General features: G+C 40.2%; 3 protein-coding genes across 6 annotated transcripts; 2 read left to right on the plus strand and 1 right to left on the minus strand.

Annotated features, from left to right (window-relative positions):
• Nucleotides 1-10,737: 10,737 nt before the first annotated feature.
• On the plus strand, nt 10,738-13,766 carry LOC102617168 (uncharacterized). Of its 4 annotated transcripts, XM_025097067.2 has the most exons (3): nt 10,738-10,970; nt 11,229-11,559; nt 12,848-13,766. In XM_025097067.2, exon 3 carries the CDS (start codon nt 12,910-12,912, stop codon nt 13,489-13,491), a length of 582 nt encoding a protein of 193 aa, XP_024952835.2. In that variant the 5' UTR covers nt 10,738-10,970; nt 11,229-11,559; nt 12,848-12,909; the 3' UTR covers nt 13,492-13,766. The 4 variants fall into 4 exon arrangements, with proteins under 4 accessions (XP_024952835.2, XP_052298388.1, XP_006472359.2 ...); XM_052442428.1 differs by lacking the exons at nt 10,738-10,970; nt 11,229-11,559 and adding an exon at nt 12,076-12,291 and having other exon boundaries at nt 12,780-13,766; XM_006472296.4 differs by lacking the exons at nt 10,738-10,970; nt 11,229-11,559 and adding an exon at nt 12,080-12,291.
• Nucleotides 13,767-13,996: 230 nt separating this feature from the next.
• LOC102617461 (ergosterol biosynthetic protein 28) lies at nt 13,997-16,294 on the minus strand. The gene is made up of 3 exons (XM_006472297.4): nt 16,080-16,294; nt 14,846-15,052; nt 13,997-14,303 (listed from the first exon to the last, which is right to left on the minus strand). The coding sequence occupies exons 1-3, from the start codon at nt 16,192-16,194 to the stop codon at nt 14,236-14,238; spliced, it is 390 nt and encodes a 129-aa protein (XP_006472360.2). The 5' UTR covers nt 16,195-16,294; the 3' UTR covers nt 13,997-14,235.
• Nucleotides 16,295-17,804: 1,510 nt separating this feature from the next.
• LOC102617747 (50S ribosomal protein 6, chloroplastic) lies at nt 17,805-18,365 on the plus strand. The gene has a single exon (XM_006472298.4). The coding sequence runs from the start codon at nt 17,908-17,910 to the stop codon at nt 18,241-18,243; it is 336 nt and encodes a 111-aa protein (XP_006472361.2). The 5' UTR covers nt 17,805-17,907; the 3' UTR covers nt 18,244-18,365.
• Nucleotides 18,366-19,620: the final 1,255 nt, after the last annotated feature.

Here is a 19,620-nt window from a genome sequence, read left to right on the forward strand (position 1 = left end):
CGACTACGAGAAGGCGAGCAGACTCCAAAGCATTCGAAGAAATTCCTGAGGCATGCAAAGGCTCATCAAGTCTCAAAGCCTGTTTTATGGCGAGACAGAAGCCAAGCATGCCAGGATCTGCTCGGCCACGAGAAGGCTAGCAGAATCCCAAGTTTTGAAGAAATCATCTAAGGCATGCAAAGTCTCATCAAAGTCTCAAAGCCTGTCTTATGGCGAGACAGAAGCCAAGCATGCCAGGATCTGCTCAGCCACGAGAAGGCGAGCAGCATCCCAATCCTTGAAGAATCAAAGGCATGCAAAGGCTCATCAAGTCTCAAAGCCTGTCTTATGGCGAGACAGAAGCCAAGCATGCCAGGATCTGCTCAGCCACGAGAAGGCGAGCAGACTCCAAAGCATTCGAAGAAATTCCTGAGGCATGCAAAGGCTCATCACGTCTCAAAGCCTGTTTTATGGCGAGACAGAAGCCAAGCATGCCAGGATTTGCTCGGCCACAAGAAGGCTAGCAGAATCCCAAGCTTTGAAGAAATCATCTAAGGCATGCAAAGGCCCATCAAAGTCTCAAACCTGTTTTATGGCGAGACAGAAGCCAAGCATGCCAAGATCTGCTCGGCCACGAGAAGGCTAGCAGAATCCCAAGCTTTGAAGAAATCATCTAAGGCATGCAAAGGCTCAGCAAGGCTCAAAGCCTGTTTTATGGCGAGACAGAAGCCAAGCATGCCAGGATCTGCTCGGCCACGAGAAGGCTAGCAGAATCCCAAGCTTTGACGAAATCATCTAAGGCATGGAAAGGCTCATCAAGTCTCAAAGCCTATTTTATGGCTAGACAGAAGCCAAGCATGCCAGGATCTGCTCGGCCACGAGAAGGCTAGCAGAATCCCAAGCTTTGAAGAAATCACCCAAGGCATGCAAAGTCTCATCAAAGTCTCAAAGCCTGTCTTATGGCGAGACAGAAGCCAAGCATGCCAGGATCTGCTCAGCCACGAGAAGGCGAGCAGCATCCCAATCCTTGAAGAATCAAAGGCATGCAAAGGCTCATCAAGTCTCAAAGCCTGTCTTATGGCGAGACAGAAGCCAAGCATGCCAGGATCTGCTCGACTACGAGAAGGCGAGCAGACTCCAAAGCATTCGAAGAAATTCATGAGGCATGCAAAGGCTCATCAAGTCTCAAAGCCTGTTTTATGGCGAGACAGAAGCCAAGCATGCCAGGATCTGCTCGGCCACGAGAAGGCTAGCAGAATCCCAAGCTTTGAAGAAATCATCTAAGGCATGCAAAGGCTCATCAAGGCTCAAAGCCTGTTTTATGGCTAGACAGAAGCCAAGCATGCCAGGATCTGCTCGGCCACGAGAAGGCTAGCAGAATCCCAAGCTTTGAAGAAATCACCCAAGGCATGCAAAGGCTCATCAAAGTCTCAAAGCCTGTCTTATGGCGAGACAGAAGCCAAGCATGCCAGGATCTGCTCGGCCACGAGAAGGCTAGCAGAATCCCAAGCTTTGAAGAAATCATCTAAGGCATGCAAAGGCTCATCAAAGTCTCAAAGCATGTCTTATGGCGAGACAGAAGCCAAGCATGCCAGGATCTGCTCAGCCACGAGAAGGCGAGCAGCATCCCAATCCTTGAAGAATCAACGGCATGCAAAGGCTCATCAAGTCTCAAAGCCTGTCTTATGGCGAGACAGAAGCCAAGCATGCCAGGATCTGCTCGGCCACGAGAAGGCTAGCAGAATCCCAAGCTTTGAAGAAATCATCTAAGGCATGCAAAGGCTCATCAAAGTCTCAAAGCATGTCTTATGGCGAGACAGAAGCCAAGCATGCCAGGATCTGCTCAGCCACGAGAAGGCGAGCAGCATCCCAATCCTTGAAGAATCAACGGCATGCAAAGGCTCATCAAGTCTCAAAGCCTGTCTTATGGCGAGACAGAAGCCAAGCATGCCAGGATCTGCTCGACTACGAGAAGGCGAGCAGACTCCAAAGCATTCGAAGAAATTCATGAGGCATGCAAAGGCTCATCAAGTCTCAAAGCCTGTTTTATGGCGAGACAGAAGCCAAGCATGCCAGGATCTGCTCGGCCACGAGAAGGCTAGCAGAATCCCAAGCTTTGAAGAAATCATCTAAGGCATGCAAAGGCTCATCAAGTCTCAAAGCCTGTTTTATGGCTAGACAGAAGCCAAGCATGCCAGGATCTGCTCGGCCACGAGAAGGCTAGCAGAATCCCAAGCTTTGAAGAAATCACCCAAGGCATGCAAAGGCTCATCAAAGTCTCAAAGCCTGTTTTATGGCGAGACAGAAGCCAAGCATGCCAGGATCTGCTCGGCCACGAGAAGGCTAGCAGAATCCCAAGCTTTGACGAAATCATCTAAGGCATGCAAAGGCTCATCAAGTCTCAAAGCCTATTTTATGGCTAGACAGAAGCCAAGCATGCCAGGATCTGCTCGGCCACGAGAAGGCTAGCAGAATCCCAAGCTTTGAAGAAATCACCCAAGGCATGCAAAGGCTCATCAAAGTCTCAAAGCCTGTCTTATGGCGAGACAGAAGCCAAGCATGCCAGGATCTGCTCGGCCACGAGAAGGCTAGCAGAATCCCAAGCTTTGAAGAAATCATCTAAGGCATGCAAAGGCTCATCAAAGTCTCAAAGCATGTCTTATGGCGAGACAGAAGCCAAGCATGCCAGGATCTGCTCAGCCACGAGAAGGCGAGCAGCATCCCAATCCTTGAAGAATCAACGGCATGCAAAGGCTCATCAAGTCTCAAAGCCTGTCTTATGGCGAGACAGAAGCCAAGCATGCCAGGATCTGCTCGACTACGAGAAGGCGAGCAGACTCCAAAGCATTCGAAGAAATTCATGAGGCATGCAAAGGCTCATCAAGTCTCAAAGCCTGTTTTATGGCGAGACAGAAGCCAAGCATGCCAGGATCTGCTCGGCCACAAGAAGGCTAGCAGAATCCCAAGCTTTGAAGAAATCATCTAAGCCATGCAAAGGCTCATCAAAGTCTCAAAGCCTGTCTTATGGCGAGACAGAAACCAAGCATGCCAGGATCTGCTCAGCCACGAGAAGGCGAGCAGCATCCCAATCCTTGAAGAATCAAAGGCATGCAAAGGCTCATCAAGTCTCAAAGCCTGTCTTATGGCGAGACAGAAGCCAAGCATGCCAGGATCTGCTCAGCCACGAGAAGGCGAACAACATCCCAATCCTTGAAGAATCAAAGGCAAGTAAAGGCTCATCAAAGTCTCAAAGCCTGTCTTATGGCGAGACAGAAGCCAAGCATGCCAGGATCTGCTCGGCCACGAGAAGGCTAGCAGAATCCCAAGATTTGAAGAAATCACGCAAGGCATGCAAAGGCTCATCAAAGTCTCAAAGCCTGTCTTATGGCGAGACAGAAGCCAAGCATGCCAGGATCTGCTCGGCCACAAGAAGGCGAGCAGAATCCCAATCCTCGAAGAACCCAAGGCATGCAAAGGCTCGGCAAAGTCTCAAAGCCTGTCTTATGGCGAGACAGAAGCCAAGCATGCCAGGTTCTGCTCGGCCACGAGAAGGCGAACAGAATCCCAAGCATTGAAGAAATCACCCAAGGCATGCAAAGGCTCATCAAAGTCTCAAAGCCTGTCTTATGGCGAGACAGAAGCCAAGTATGCCAGGATCTGCTCGGCCACGAGAAGGCGAGCGGAATCCCAATCCTCGAAGAACCCAAGGCATGCAAAAGCTCGACAAAGTCTCAAAGCCTATCTTATGGCGAGACAGAAGCCAAGCATGCCAGGATCTGCTCGGCCACGAGAAGGCTAGCAGAATCCCAAGCTTTGAAGAAATCATCTAAGGCATGCAAAGGCTCATCAAAGTCTCAAAGCATGTCTTATGGCGAGACTGAAGCCAAGCATGCCAGGATCTGCTCAGCCACGAGAAGGCGAGCAGCATCCCAATCCTTGAAGAATCAACGGCATGCAAAGGCTCATCAAGTCTCAAAGCCTGTCTTATGGCGAGACAGAAGCCAAGCATGCCAGGATCTGCTCGACTACGAGAAGGCGAGCAGACTCCAAAGCATTCGAAGAAATTCCTGAGGCATGCAAAGGCTCATCAAGTCTCAAAGCCTGTTTTATGGCGAGACAGAAGCCAAGCATGCCAGGATCTGCTCGGCCACGAGAAGGCTAGCAGAATCCCAAGCTTTGAAGAAATCATCTAAGCCATGCAAAGGCTCATCAAAGTCTCAAAGCCTGTCTTATGGCGAGACAGAAACCAAGCATGCCAGGATCTGCTCAGCCACGAGAAGGCGAGCAGCATCCCAATCCTTGAAGAATCAAAGGCATGCAAAGGCTCATCAAAGTCTCAAAGCCTGTCTTATGGCGAGACAGAAGCCAAGCATGCCAGGATCTGCTCGACTACGAGAAGGCGAGCAGACTCCAAAGCATTCGAAGAAATTCCTGAGGCATGCAAAGGCTCATCAAGTCTCAAAGCCTGTTTTATGGCGAGACAGAAGCCAAGCATGCCAGGATCTGCTCGGTCACGAGAAGGCGAGCAGACTCCCAAGCTTTGAAGAAATCATCTAAGCCATGCAAAGGCTCATCAAAGTCTCAAAGCCTGTCTTATGGCGAGACAGAAGCCAAGCATGCCAGGATCTGCTCAGCCACGAGAAGGCGAGCAGCATCCTAATCCTTGAAGAATCAAAGGCATGCAAAGGCTCACAAAGTCTCAAAGCCTGTCTTATGGCGAGACAGAAGCCAAGCATGCCAGGATCTGCTCGGCCACAAGAAGGCGAGCAGAATCCCAATCCTCGAAGAACCCAAGGCATGCAAAGGCTCGGCAAAGTCTCAAAGCCTGTCTTATGGCGAGACAGAAGCCAAGCATGCCAGGATCTGCTCGGTCACGAGAAGGCGAGCAGACTCCAAAGCATTCGAAGAAATTCCTGAGGCATGCAAAGGTTCATCAAGTCTCAAAGCCTGTTTTATGGCGAGACAGAAGCCAAGCATGCCAGGATCTGCTCGGCCACGAGAAGGCTAGCAGAATCCCAAGATTTGAAGAAATCATCTAAGGCATGCAAAGGCTCATCAAAGTCTCAAAGCCTGTCTTATGGCGAGACAGAAGCCAAGCATGCAAGGATCTGCTCAGCTACGAGAAGGCGAGCAGCATCCCAATCCTTGAAGAATCAAAGGCATGCAAAGGCTCATCAAGTCTCAAAGCCTGTCTTATGGCGAGACAGAAGCCAAGCATGCCAGGATCTGCTCGACCACGAGAAGGCGAGCAGACTCCAAAGCATTCGAAGAAATTCCTGAGGCATGCAAAGGCTCACCAAGTCTCAAAGCCTGTCTTATGGCGAGACAGAAGCCAAGCATGCCAGGATCTGCTCGGCCACGAGAAGGCGAGCAGAATCCCAATCCTCGAAGAATCAAAGGCATGCAAAGGCTCAACAAAGTCTCAAAGCCTGTCTTATGGCGAGACAGAAGCCAAGCATGCCAAGATCTGCTCGGCCACGAGAAGGCGAGCAGAATCCCAATCCTCGAAGAACCCAAGGCATGCAAAGGCTCGACAAAGTCTCAAAGCCTGTCTTATGGCGAGACAGAAGCCAAGCATGCCAGGATCTGCTCGGCCACGAGAAGGCGAGCAGACTCCAAAGCATTCGAAGAAATTCCCAAGGCATGCAAAGGCTCATCAAAGTCTCAAAGCCTGTCTTATGGCGAGACAGAAGCCAAGCATGCCAGGATCTGCTCGGCCACGAGAAGGCGAGCAGAATCCTAATCCTTGAAGAATCAAAGGCATGCAAAGGCTCGACAAAGTCTCAAAGCCTGTCTTATGGCGAGACAGAAGCCAAGCATGCTAGGATCTGCTCGACCACGAAAAGGCGAGCAGACTCCAAAGCATTCGAAGAAATTCCTGAGGCATGCAATGGCTCACCAAGTCTCAAAGCCTGTCTTATGGCGAGACAGAAGCCAAGCATGCCAGGATCTGCTCGACCACGAGAAGGCGAGCAGACTCCAAAGCATTCGAAGAAATTCCTGAGGCATGCAAAGGCTCACCCAGTCTCACAGCCTGTTTTATGGCGAGACAGATGCCAAGCGTGCCAGGATCTGCTCGACCGCGCGAAGGCGAGCCGAATCCCAGGCATTGAAGAATCTTCAAAGGCGTGTGGCAAAACGATGAGCAAAGCCGGAACCTGCTCGTCTAGACAAAGACAAGCAGATTCTCAAACGAAAATTAATTCATAATTACAACACAAGAAAGTAATCAAAAAACATTTTTATTAATTTGTTAATAATTAACAGAGAGGATTTGGTTTTCCTAATGAGGACGGACTCTGGGGTGGCCAGCATTTAACAGCGCCGAATCCCGAGGGTCTCATAACCGTCGGTTTGAAATTCAAATGGAGGGGGGGATTTCTGCCACATCACCTCGTCCGCAATTAAATGCGACGTGATTCTTGGCAGCCTTTTCCAATCCCACGCGAGCGAGTACTAGCGAGTTTCTACTGCTGGTCCACTACATTACCCAACACCAGAAACTGGGGGACCGGTGTTTGGGAGAAATACGTCGACGAGACCAGGCATGGTGAGCAGATATCTGATGGTAGAGTTCTGCGAACCGGTGTGTTCCGTAAAAGCCTGGTGCGCGGGGGAACAGGAGCAGAAATATCCTGCTCGTCCACGAGCACGTCATCCGCAAGGCAAATTTCCTGTAAGAGGCATAAGGCCATTCCGGCTAGAGGTCGAGAGGCGAGGAGACCCGGTCGACGGCAGTTGGCAAGACCTGCTCTCCAGCCCGAGAATCTAGGCACGACAGCCACGCTTTCCCCAGAACCGTGGCGTAACACGCAAGATCCCACGTTTGCCCATAACGCAGCATAACGCAGCAGTCGGAGTCCGATACCGTCCCCCAAAAAAGCGGAAACAAGATCTCACGAAACCACGGCGGCCACGCTTTCCCCAGAACCGTGGCGTAACACGCAAGATCCCACGTTTGCCCATAACGCGGCAGTCAGAGTCCCATACCGTCTCGAAAAAAGAGGAAAACTGGGATTCAGAGGAAGCCTATAAAAAGGTAGCCAACGAAGGTAAATGGGTTAGCATTTTTTAGATTAGAAAAGAAATTCTAAAGAAGAGAAAACCACGAAAAAGCCATAAGATCTGTGGCAAGCGTTCCCCGAACCTTCATATCTGACTTGAGCGTCGGAGGGTTTGCGCCGAGAGAACAACCGGCGTACTCTGACTTGTCTGTGTGCGCAGGAACCTCTGGAGAAGAAGCCTTGCGAGGAGACCCCCTGGTCGTGATGACGTTGATCGAGCAGAGATCCTGGTCGTAGAACGAGGAGAACCGGAATCCCGCATCAACAGAAACTTTTACAGATGATGAAACTTGCCGACCTGCCGAATTTTTCCTATATGCAATCATATCTTTCATTTTAAATTGCATCCATGGCTGGTTGGAGATCAATCTAACTTGCCCTCTTTGTTGTAATTGTATTTTAGAACTTCAATTTTTTTAAAGTTTTCTATTTATATTATAGCAAATTTAGTTCTAAGTTGCTGAACAATTTTTTTCTATTTTATCTAATTGAATCTCTAACTTGTTTAATCTTACGTCTATTGAGCTTTTATTCGTTGTATTAATGCTCTCTTACTTCAATATTTCCTGATCTTCAATGTTGAAGAATTTTGTTAATTATTTAACTTTATAAAATTCTTTGCTCATTTGATCTCCTAACTTTTTAATTTGTTTTATATTTTCTTCATTAAAACTATTAATCTCTATTATTTCGTTTGCACTTTCTATATTATTTTATAGATAAATTTGGGTTTCCTAATTTATTTAATAGATAAAGTGAAATTCAATTTAATTAATTATTTCTTCACATGTTTGAATTATTGATCCGATCAAAAAGTTGAAATCTTCCATACGAAAATCCTCTTTTTTTGTAGCTAGAATGTGGCTACTTATTGGTTTTTATGATTTGTGAAATTATTATAGATTCAGGTAATTTATTCATTGTACCATTTTTCTAATAACTCATTAGATTCATAGGATTTTATGATATATAATATCTCTTATAATTCAAGATACTAGATTTAGATATCTATGTGAAAGCATTGATGGTATGAGTGTGTGTGTGTAGTGAAAAAATCTAGTTCATGTCTTAAGAGAGACAAGAAATTATAAATAAAGGTACAAATATATATTCAGAATATGTAGATCTTTATGAACATGATAATCATTTAGGTTTATGAACATGATAATTATTTAGGTTCTTATAAAAATATAGTAAAAACTTTAAAAAAATTTAAAATAATTGTAGAAGAGATAAACGACAAAACTATTTAGTTATACAAAATTTATAAGGATTTATTTGAAAAAATAAGTAAAATGTGATTAAAAATGAAAGTTTTAAATTGATATTGCACCCGTTAATCCGTACCTAGTTTTACATTAAAATTACTTTCACCCAATGAATTTAAGAAATATAAAAATCAATGATCCATATCTATTGACTATTTGTTACAATATTTGGAACATCAGCTTTGCCCACATTTCATAAATCATAAGACCCCATATTTTACCGTACTCCATTTATTTCTAAAAATACCCTTGTATCGTGGGTCAATTTGATTATATTAATTTGTTTATACACACACTCATAAGCGGCATATATAGATTAATTTTACATTAAATGAACTTTTGTTGTGGAATGTGGACACAGACATCAAAGGCAAACGACAACACTATCAATTGCAAATCAAGGTCTTAAATCCTTTCAGTCTTTGAAGTTTTGAAATTTAATCATACGGGTCCAATTGAGTTTTATGTTTTTAGAAAATAAGCCATCGCACGTGAATTGCGCGTGAGTCACTTATTCTGACCAAGTCAAAGAGGTCATTACTTTGTCTGTCAAAGAGTGAGAACTACTGCAGGGCTCGATTTATGGGTTAACACTAACAAAGTCAAACTTCTAAACGAGCACTCTTCACGGATTGCTTCGTGCCTTTAGAGAGGGAATTTTATGCTTACAGTTATTCTTTGCAAATGTTTTGTAGAGTCTTATAGTCCCGAACAATGAAATAAATAAACAAATTGATTTGTTTTCTGGGATGGATGGAATTTGGCCAATTTGGAGGATGAACCATTAAAAATCTACAATAGAACATAGTACTAATTGTTTATTCTATTTCTTCTTTTGGCAATAGTTCATTAATACAAAAAGCATATATCTTGCTTCCAAATCTTTAATGCCAATAAGCACAAGCAATATCCCACAAACAACTCTATAGTATCTTAAAATTAAAAAAAAAAAAAAACCAACTACTAATACTTGAAGGTTTGCAAAAGCCACCAAAGAATAGGCATCTTCAACCCCCACCCCCCCACCAAAAAAAAAAAAAAAGAGACTAATGTAACGTTCTCTAAACTTATATTCTAGAGAAAATATAGATCTTAAACTTGTAAAATGACTACACAAAATACAATTTTTCATGTAGAAATAGTAGTAAACTTATCCTTCCATTCATATTCCCCATAGCCCAACGATAGTTTCGGTAGTACTGTCCAAGCCTCTGCATTCCAACGTCTCAAAGATAAATTTTACTTCAAAGCCTCCATAAGGCCTGTCTATGTCAAACTTTTCTCGAAATTTAATGGCAATATCATACCACACGAAGCAATTTTTACCCGTCTGTATCAGTAGTTTTCTTAAATTGTTGGAGAAACCCAAGCATTTGAAGCACTGCGATTGCAATAAAGCAGTTCTCGGAATTTCGCAGACATGTTCCTACCTTTTAGCTTTTGACAGACTCCAAATTACTATAGCATCTCCCTTATCTTTAAAAGTACAAACATCACCATTCAAAACTTGTAGCAGTGGTGTAGGAAAAGCAAAGCCTCCAGACGGAATATGATATGACGATGCCTTGAAAGGAAGTCTTATCACCTCGAACTCTCTCTTACAGATGTTAAATCTGACTACATATTCCATTAGGTTACCAGCACCTACCCAATATATGCAACCTCTTGAATACTCTCCTATCATATGTTGTGAATCGAATAGGAAAGGCAATTCTAATAATTCCCAACGAGCATTATCATTAACGTGACAAAGATGGACCTTTGTAGTTTTATCTCCTTTCAAAATCGGGTCCACTACCACAATTATTTTTACACCTTCTTCGTTCATACCAAGATCGTACCAGTATTTCACGCCTCGTGTCAAGCAGTGCACTAGCATAAGCACTCTTCTGTGACGATTCAAGAATGGATTCCAGACTGCGTAATCGTTCCTGCTCTTGAGGAAAACAATCCCCTCACAAATTGTTAACACATCAGTGTTGCAGGTGTAGTGGCGTAGGGGTATTCTAATAGAGGAGCGGTCATCAAGACTAGGGAAAGTAGACACGCCCACAGATAAAAGAGAGACGAGACTTATCATCAGGTGTTGGAAATATATATTTATATATAGGGTCTATCACTTTGAGGCCACGGAAAGAAGTATGACCAAGAGCAAGTGATCATTTTAAATTAGAACTCTATAATATCTTACAATATTATATTGAAAAATATTAAGTGATCATTAAGACGATGATCACTCCAACAATTGTTTAAGCTTATTTAGTGGTCATTGAGAAGATGATCACTACTCTTGGAATGATATTAAGTGATCATTAAGAATATGATCATTCCAACAATTGTTTAAGTTTATTTAGTGATTATTGAGAAGATGATCACTACTTTTAGAATGCTATAAATAGAGTGCAAATCTATAGAGAAGAGAAGTTAAGCCAAAAAAAAAAAAAACCAAAAGTGCAATTTGGAGAAAATTTAAGTCAAGAGAAGCTTAAAGGGGAAAATTCAAGTCAAGAGAAGCTTAAAGGGTTCTTGCAATGTGAATTGAGAGGATTTCCTGACTTTGTGCAATGTGAATTGAGAGGATTTTCTGACTTTGTGATCATCTTCCAACCATAAATCAGTCGCATAACTTTGGTTTATCAGTTTTCCGCATATAATCCGGGTATGTGTTTAAATTTGGATTTACAAGTTTTTATGTTGATTCTTGCTCGACAATCAACCTTAGGCACGAAAAGTAGATGACGTCTATGACTCTGAAACTGGTCTTTAAAATCAGCATTATTGATAATATGATCGAACATTTGTGTTCTTAAACAATCAAACAAGAGATCGATTGGGAGCATTTCAAGAATTAAAGAATCTGGAATCTTTGAAAATAACTGATGATCTAGTTCCTTAACTGCTTCTTCATCTTCATCAGATACTTGTCGAACTTCCCTATTTTGGTCCCCCGCTTCAGACTGTTCTTTTGATTCTTCTTGTTCAAGATTCATCCTTTTGGAGTAAAAGAAGAGATGGAAAGAGCAATTTTGGCAGAGAAAGATGAATAGAGTAAAAGGCGATGAAGGCTTTTGCAAAAAGCTGAAGAAGTGTCTTGCGGATTGCGGTGAAGAAAGGCGAGTGAGGGGTTTGAAGAGGTTTTGTTTTCAAGAATTCATTTTTGCTCTGTTAAATTCTGATATGAGGAACCTTCTGAGCTTTGATTAGCCGCCCAATATTTTTGTAATGAGGAGCTTTTGAGCCTTAATTAGGTGCTTTATGTCACTTTGATGCATTATACTACAGCCGTCTGATTCTCATCTGATGGTCTCATCAAATGTAGTAGTTATATTATTGCTATAGCTCATTTATTTATTTATTTGTAAAGGAATAAATTTAGTTATTTACTGATATCGAGAAACAACTAAATAAAAAAAATCACTTTTAATCTACTAATTACCAATTTTTTTCTCTTGAATTGTTGCATCTCTACGTTAATATAAGGAAATTAACTCGCGCCCTGAAATTAGTTGATTTAAAAAAAATAATAAAGAGAAATGTCACAAAGTGTTTTGGATCATTATTTAGTTGGCTAATGGCCCTACTTCACATGGGCATCGAGCGAAGCCATCTAGACTAACAGAGTGAAAGTGGAACCAAACCAACTCATGTCACTCGTCTGATATCACACCCCGTAATTTCTGAGTGGCAAAGGAGTTGGGTAAGGAAGAAACGATGTCGTTAACGATAAAATTCATACAATTATTGCAGCCATATGTGGTAAGCCAGGCAAACAACCACTAGCCACCGAAGTTGATGGGTTCTTAATTAAATAAATGCATACATTCTAGTGTCTTAACTCACTCTTTGTCTGTGTTTTCTAAGCAAGACACATGTTTCACACCCTTTAACCACTCATTTTCACTCTCTTCTTCTCTCCGATAGTCACCACTTCTTTGGTCAATTCATTGAAAACTTTTAACTCCAAAAAACAAAACTTAAAGGTAATGCTTAATTATTTTGTTATTTTATTGCTAGTATTATCTTGTTCTTAGGGGAAGAAAAAAATTAGTGTGAATTGTTGCACTGTTGTAATTGTTCTTGGTAAGTTTCAGATCAAAATTTGAAGTTTCAACGGATTTGTTGGCTTCTTTAAGTCGGAATACTTGAATATTGAAATGGGTGTTGTGATTTTTGTAGTTGTGACTTAAATTTCCAAATTTTAAAGGTTTATTGTTCTCGTTTATGTGATTTGATGGCCGTTTCAGTGCTTACATGGTTACACCTGTAATGAAACCTTACTTCATTTCTAGGAATAGTGGAGATTTGTTGTCTTTTTTACTACAATTTAAAATTGAATTCGTAAGGCTAATTTCCGAAATCGTCCATATACCTTGCCAGGCACGCAGCTTTCCTGCAAATTCTTTATAGTTAAGAATTTGCATGTACATTACCTGTTGTTGTTTATTTCGCCTCTTTGCAATGATGCTAGGTTTGGACTTGCAGTTGTGTGTGGCTTAAGCTGATTACTATTTTACTCTCCCGGTCAAACTTATGCAGATTGGTGATTGTTTCAGCGCTTTCCATTGAGAATTTTGACTGAGAATTATAAGTTTCAGAAAATGACCATTTTGAAGCAATCTTCAAGTAAAAACCTAAGGTCTAAAGGCTTTAAGGTGAAACACTTTCTTCAAATATGCTTGTTGCTTGCAATTTGCTTCTGGTTGCTTCACCAAGTCAGAAAGTCATATGACAGGAAGAAGGCATACGAGGAGGGCACCGCAACACAATCAGAAGTGAAAAGTGAGCATGAAGGCATTAAACTTGGCAGAAAAGACGTCCGTCTTCCAGTACAGCAAGTCACTTTGGAAGGAGAGAGACAAGAGGTTGATGAGACGGAGGTTGATGAGACGAAGAAGGCTAAACCTGAAGAAAGCAAAGATGAAGGAGGAGGGGGCGGAGATGATGAGATTGATGGTAATGAGCAAGACAAGTCAGAAGAGGAAGAGCCTGAAGAAGTAGAGGATCTCATTGATGAAGAAGATAGAGAGAGGGAAGAGGAAACTGCAGAGCAAGAGAGTGAAGAGGCAGAAAATCAACTTGAGGATGAAAGCTTGTTATTAAATCCGGTGCATTATGGAGATGGAAGTAGTTCGGAAGCAAGAGAGGAGCTCTACAAGGGTGAAAATGCAGCTGGAAGATAGAATCGATCAACCTGTTTCCACTGGAACACCAATGTCGGAACAAGTAACAGTGAAGATGCAGATGCTTGCTGATGAGTAATGTAGTTGCAGGGTAAAAAGAGTTAAGATGGTGGATGATGCCCTGAAGGATTTTCCATAGGCAATTGTACAAATGTTTTTGTTCTATGTGCCTTAATGTTTAATGCCTAGATGAAATAATCATATGGACTATTGAGCTATGTAGAATTACTCTGGAATAAGATGATGATGCATAGTCAATGCTGGTTGAAGTAGTAGTTCGATTTCAAATTTTTATATTTTGTTTAATTTCAGGTTTCCTTCAGTTTTAGATGAAAAGATTTATCTTTCCCCTCCTTTACTTGGTTAATTCATTATAAGCGAAAAGTGTTCGCTGGCATATCGAACAACATAACCTAATCGCAGTCGTATATCTTGAAAGGTTGTGTAAAACACAACAGAAATCAACTAATTGACCGGAGTTGCCGAAAATCATAACGCAAAGCCGTGAGCTAATAACATACTTTCAATTGAGATGGTTCACATTAAACACTAAATGCAGGAAGGGGGAACGGAGTTCAGATCTTCATCTATTTTTAATCAATACTAACCGGAAAAAGCAATCAGAAATTCTTTGTAAGCATCCTCAGCAAAACTTGCTACCAAATTGTACACGTAGATTATGACAATCTCTTGTGAAAATTAATCTATTTCACAAACAAAAAGGAGTCTTTGTATGATCCAATTTCATGAATCCTTGGGGTGAACTTGCTGGCGTGCATTCCACTGCAACAGCATCCAAATTATTGATGTACCTGATTCAGATCAACATTTAATTAAAATGGCAGCAAGGGAGTAAATTTAGTCATTTGAAAAGTCAGCAGCAAAAACATTAACCAGATCCAGATTATAGAAAAGACAAGATTTAGAAGTTGAAAAATTCTGACAGCACATGTGGATTTTAGCTTGAAATTCTTTTAAACTTACAGCCAACAAGTCACTCATGAAATGAATGACTATATCAGGCTAGAAACAGACTAGCAGCTTCACCCTGAATGGTCGTGGTCCATTGTAATCCAAAATGCTTAGGGTTTAGGACTCACGAGTAGATAGTGCTTTTCATGTATGGCAGATGAAAGTCCACAAACTGAACCACTAATATCAGGACCAGAAGTGTCATTACCATCTATTGGATATTAAATTGACGAGATTTTTTCGGTCTCAACAATAATGGCAAAATTTTGTGAAATAAAAAATGATGACAAGGAAAATAAAACAGACAACTTAGTCCAAGCACAAAGGAGGTTTAATGAGGACATTATAAAATGGCTAGATTTTTAGTTCGGGAACTTCCTACCAGCAAAGATGCCAACAGTTGTCAGATTTCCAATGGCCATTGTTTGATAGATTAGGTATTCAGTCAAGAAATGACCAAAAGCATAGATGAATGACAAAAATGTCGCCCAATACAGCGGTCTGTTTTCAAGATTAAATGCACAAAGAAAGCAAAGAGTGCAAGTCAAAAGCGTCCAAATCCCAAATGTCCTTCCATGAACTTCAGTCACTACATAGAATTCATAGAGAAAAGATCATCAGTATCTCATATAATATAGTTCACCACAAATAGAACGTAGAAAATGAAACAGATGCTGCTTCATGAATGTGTTTTAGGAAGAAAAAATAAATATATACTTTCAAAAAGAAAAAAGAAAAAAATCAAGCATTACTAATTAGAACATGGAAAGTTAAGAAATCCTGGACATTGTCATCAGCAAATTGAGCATATCCCTGTGGATATCCAAAAGAGCTGAGTAATTCAGCGAGCTGGATTACTGTCCAATCAAAACTCGAGAATAAGTTCCTTTTCAGAAGCAAGAATTTAATTCATCTTCATGTGAGATTAATTGGAAGCTACGGAAGAAAACATTGTCAGCAAAGAGAAGAACTAATCTTTTTAAAACATTAGTGGCTTTCTAATAACAGATATACAAACAAGTACATAGTGCACTTTTAATTTGAATTAACAGATTGTCGAATTCCCCATTCAACTTTGAATATGCAAAACCTTCAGGAAAGAAAGGACAGAGCGGAGCAGAAAGAAGTCTAAAAATGAGGACACAGATGGCAAATATGAATCCCAAAATCATGTAGAGGGCACATTACGGGCTAACTAGTTAGCATCCAATGACAATGCTAAAACTTTATTAACGGACCACATCCTGGTCCCTTTGCTCCTTAATGAAATCCAGCATATGTTTCTTAATTAGCCAGCAAACTCAAATGTCAAATCCACCATCAGTGAATCAATATCTATTCTTTTGCTTATGCACTCTAAATACCACAGCTCTAACATCTGAAATTATTGTGCTCCTATGATGACTTTATTAACACTATTACAGAAACCCAATTGTAAGTATCTTAAAATCTCGAAACTCTGGGTTCTCTGCTCAACTTGCAAGCCTAGAAATACAGGGCATTGTCTCCGCATTGGGTGTTCATTAAGAAATTAAAAATAAATAAGTAAATAAACAAAATAGAAGAATTGAGAAGAGAAAATAACAAGGCAAATATATTTAAAAACAATAACATACTGGTAGTGTTGGAGAAGACAGCAAGTCTGAGAGCCCAAATATCGAAGAAGCCAAACCAAACGGAGGCTAATCGAAGGGAACCCACCAGCATCAGCCACCATCCCAATGCCTTCATTTTTCCTTCCCTTTGTTGTGCTGACTGTTGACGCACTCCCCACTCTTCTTCTCCCAATCTGTTTCCCAATCTGTTTTGTGTTTAAAGCACTCCACTGTTAACACTTCACACTTTTCAGGGTCAATAAGTGAAACAAGTAATAAACGTCACCGTTTCAAAAATTTGATATGATTAAACAAAACCCCAAAAAAAAAAAACAAAAAAAAAATTCCTTTCCTATTAAGATGTTTGTTTAAGCAAAACAATTATGATTGCTTCTCGATTCCAGCTCACCTTCACATGCAGAAATGCTTAAAATGGTCCTCTAAATATGGATAAATTGTATAATATCCTTCTATATAAGCAACCACTTTATAAACACGTGCTTAAACTCCTATATATATTTCTTTTTTAATGCAGACATGTTTATTTTTTTATACAAACATATTATTAGACTACACAACAGTATGTCCGTCCTCCACCTAACAATGATTCTATATCAATTATTCTCTAGTGCGAACGACCTCTTTTTTTTGTGTAAAAATACTTTTAAATCATGCGATTTAATAAAATGAGAGTTAATATTATTAAATTACATAATTTTATAGTGCATTAAAAAAATAATTCTATTAAGTTGTATATCTTAACAATGTGTCTGCATTAAAAAAAAAAGGACATCTGCACCTTAGCACAATATATATATATATATATATATATATTAAAAAATTGTAAGTCTTAACAATGTATCTGCATTAAAAAAAAAGAGGGCATCTGCACCTCAGCACGACTATATATATATATATTAAAACGAAGATGATGATAAGTTGATAACTTGATTCCGTGATTTTGTTTATCTGTTAATAAAGTTGCTTGCTAGACTACAAAGTGTCCTACTTTCCTAGTCATCCGAATCTTGCCATACATTGAAATGTGATTAGAACAGTTGGATTTTCATCTTCAATTGTTTTTCTTTGTAATTTAGAAATTCAGTTAGAGTTGTTTCTCATTTTATTTTACTTCTAAACACAAATACTAGCAAATTGGTCAAAATTTCAAATTATCCCGTCAAATAATTGATTTAAAAGGCTTCAGTATATTATTCTGTAAATAAACTACATCTACCGCAAAAAAATTGCCCAAACAGTTATTAGTTTATTCATTCAATCTTCTTGCTCTCTCTCTCTATATATGGGCTTTTCCAACCTAAAAAAAATTAATGTAAAAAAACAAAAACATAATAAATGAGAGCAATTATCTATTGTTGCCATCCAAAAATACGCGGCCATTATTTGAGTGTCTTCGTTCGCTCAAACATTTTTTTTGTCGATGGATTATTATTGTAATAAGAATGTTAAACAATTTATACGGAGAAGTAACAAAATCATCAGAAGCAAAATTAATCAATACATGGTATATCAACAATATAAGCTCCATGATGTGAAGAACCAATCCAATAGCAGCTGCATAAGTCATACCATGCTAACAGTAATAATAATAATAATAATAATAATTGTACATTGAATTAAAAGACCAACACAAAGCCCATGTCCGAAAAATTGAGCCCAATAAATGAAGCTGAAGGGTAGTTTGGGAATGGAAATTACTACGAAGCAAAGACAGATAATGCTGTACTGCTAAATCCTAATCTCAATCGAAAGGTGGAGGTGGACAAGAAATCCGTCACTCTGCAAGAGCAAACGCAGCGCAGACCAAAGCGAAGGAAACAGAAGAGGAATGTCGATCTCATCATTTTTCGGTTCGCAAATTGTAGTGGTTCCCAATTTATCAAGCAAGAAGTTGGGAGTGGAAGGGAAGTGCAATGTTGGGTTGGTGATAGAGAACTCATCGAGGCCGCAGAAGAAGGCGACGGCGCATCACATGAAAACGAGGCCACGCAAGACTCAGCCTTGGGACGTCAATCGAAAACCAACCGTTTACCCTCCTCTGCCTCCTCTTCCTCCTGATTGGTCACTTGTTTCTGATGATACCGACACTGATGCATCTGCTGCTGCGCCTGGGGCCGACGCCACTGAGCCTGCCGCTTTAGAAGCACCACTTGCGAGTGGTTAGCTTCTTGGCTAGTGACTTCTGTCCATTTTGTTTTGGCACTCTTTGGTTCTTGTTCTCCCTTTATGGTATCATTTTCTTGTTTTAATGATTAATGGAAATTAGCTTCTTGTGAGTTTTAAGTATTCCCATTGCGTTTGATGGTTGGTCTATCGAAACTACTCAACGGCTGTTCTGGTCTGTGTTTATTTAGTATTGCAGAATTCGATAGGAGTATGATGAACTGAACTGTCTGATCGAGAATATATCACCGTTCGAGAAAATCATTAAGAACCAGAGCATTTTATAATGGTCAAGGCTTTTGGCTGTTGAAACTTACTTACTCTCATATTTCGGTTTTGCAGTTCTAAATTCGTTTGAAAGAAAGAAAATGGACATCAATCATTTCATTGTGATGGCAATTTAGGGGCCATGTCCCCGATAATATTCATGGGAAACGTACATAGAAATGTCCACAATGTTCTCTCCTTTCAGTTCTCGGGAGAACGTTCTAGAAGGTTATCGTCGCTCGATCTCTTATCCTGCCACTACTAGTCTATAAATCGAAAACAATACTGCTATTTCTATCCAAACGCACGTGCTTGGTTCTTATCATCAACGAATTCACTAATCCATTCTCAATCTTCCCCATATGCTCCGTCGAAAGATTAGATAGCTGCACAACTTTTCAGACGTATCATAAACATGGAACAATTAGCGATGGCAATTGTACCCGCAAACCCACCCGTTAAAACCCGTCTGTTGCGGGTAATTTTATCCGTTGCGGGCGGATTTAGTATTATAAATTAAAACCCGCACATGAATGCGGGTGGATTTGGTATTAATCTTATATCCGGTGGATACCCGCATGGATATCCATCAAACCCGCAATATTTTTTTTAAATATTTTTAATTTAATTTTAATCTAAAAATGTATAAAGAAAATAATGTCATTAATTAAATTAACAAATAGCCAAAGGCTCAAAGTTGTGTATGTGTGTATGTGGCCTATATCCTACTCTAAAGTCATAATCTAAAGAAAACTAAAAGCATTTTCCTTCGAATTAGTATTTGAAAATATTAATCTTAATTATTATTATAGGCATTGTGTTAGATGGGTGCTTATAGTGGTGAATGAAATGAATATCTTCTCTTGGAGCTTGTTTTAAATGATAATATGAAATGTAATTATTATTTTTAGATACTAGTTTGTATTTTTTAAATGGATTTGTATAATTTATACTTAAATTTGAGAATTTGTGTTGAATTGATGTGGAAATTTTAATTTTTCATTTACATTATTTAAATATAAAATTGAGTATGTTATATGAAATTTGAAGTTGTTATTATAAATTATATATTAAACATTTGTGATTTTAAATACGAAAAACCGTAAAAAAT

This window comes from Citrus sinensis, chromosome 5, assembly GCF_022201045.2.
Source record: "Citrus sinensis cultivar Valencia sweet orange chromosome 5, DVS_A1.0, whole genome shotgun sequence".
In the NCBI taxonomy this organism is placed as follows: Eukaryota; Viridiplantae; Streptophyta; class Magnoliopsida; order Sapindales; family Rutaceae; genus Citrus; species Citrus sinensis.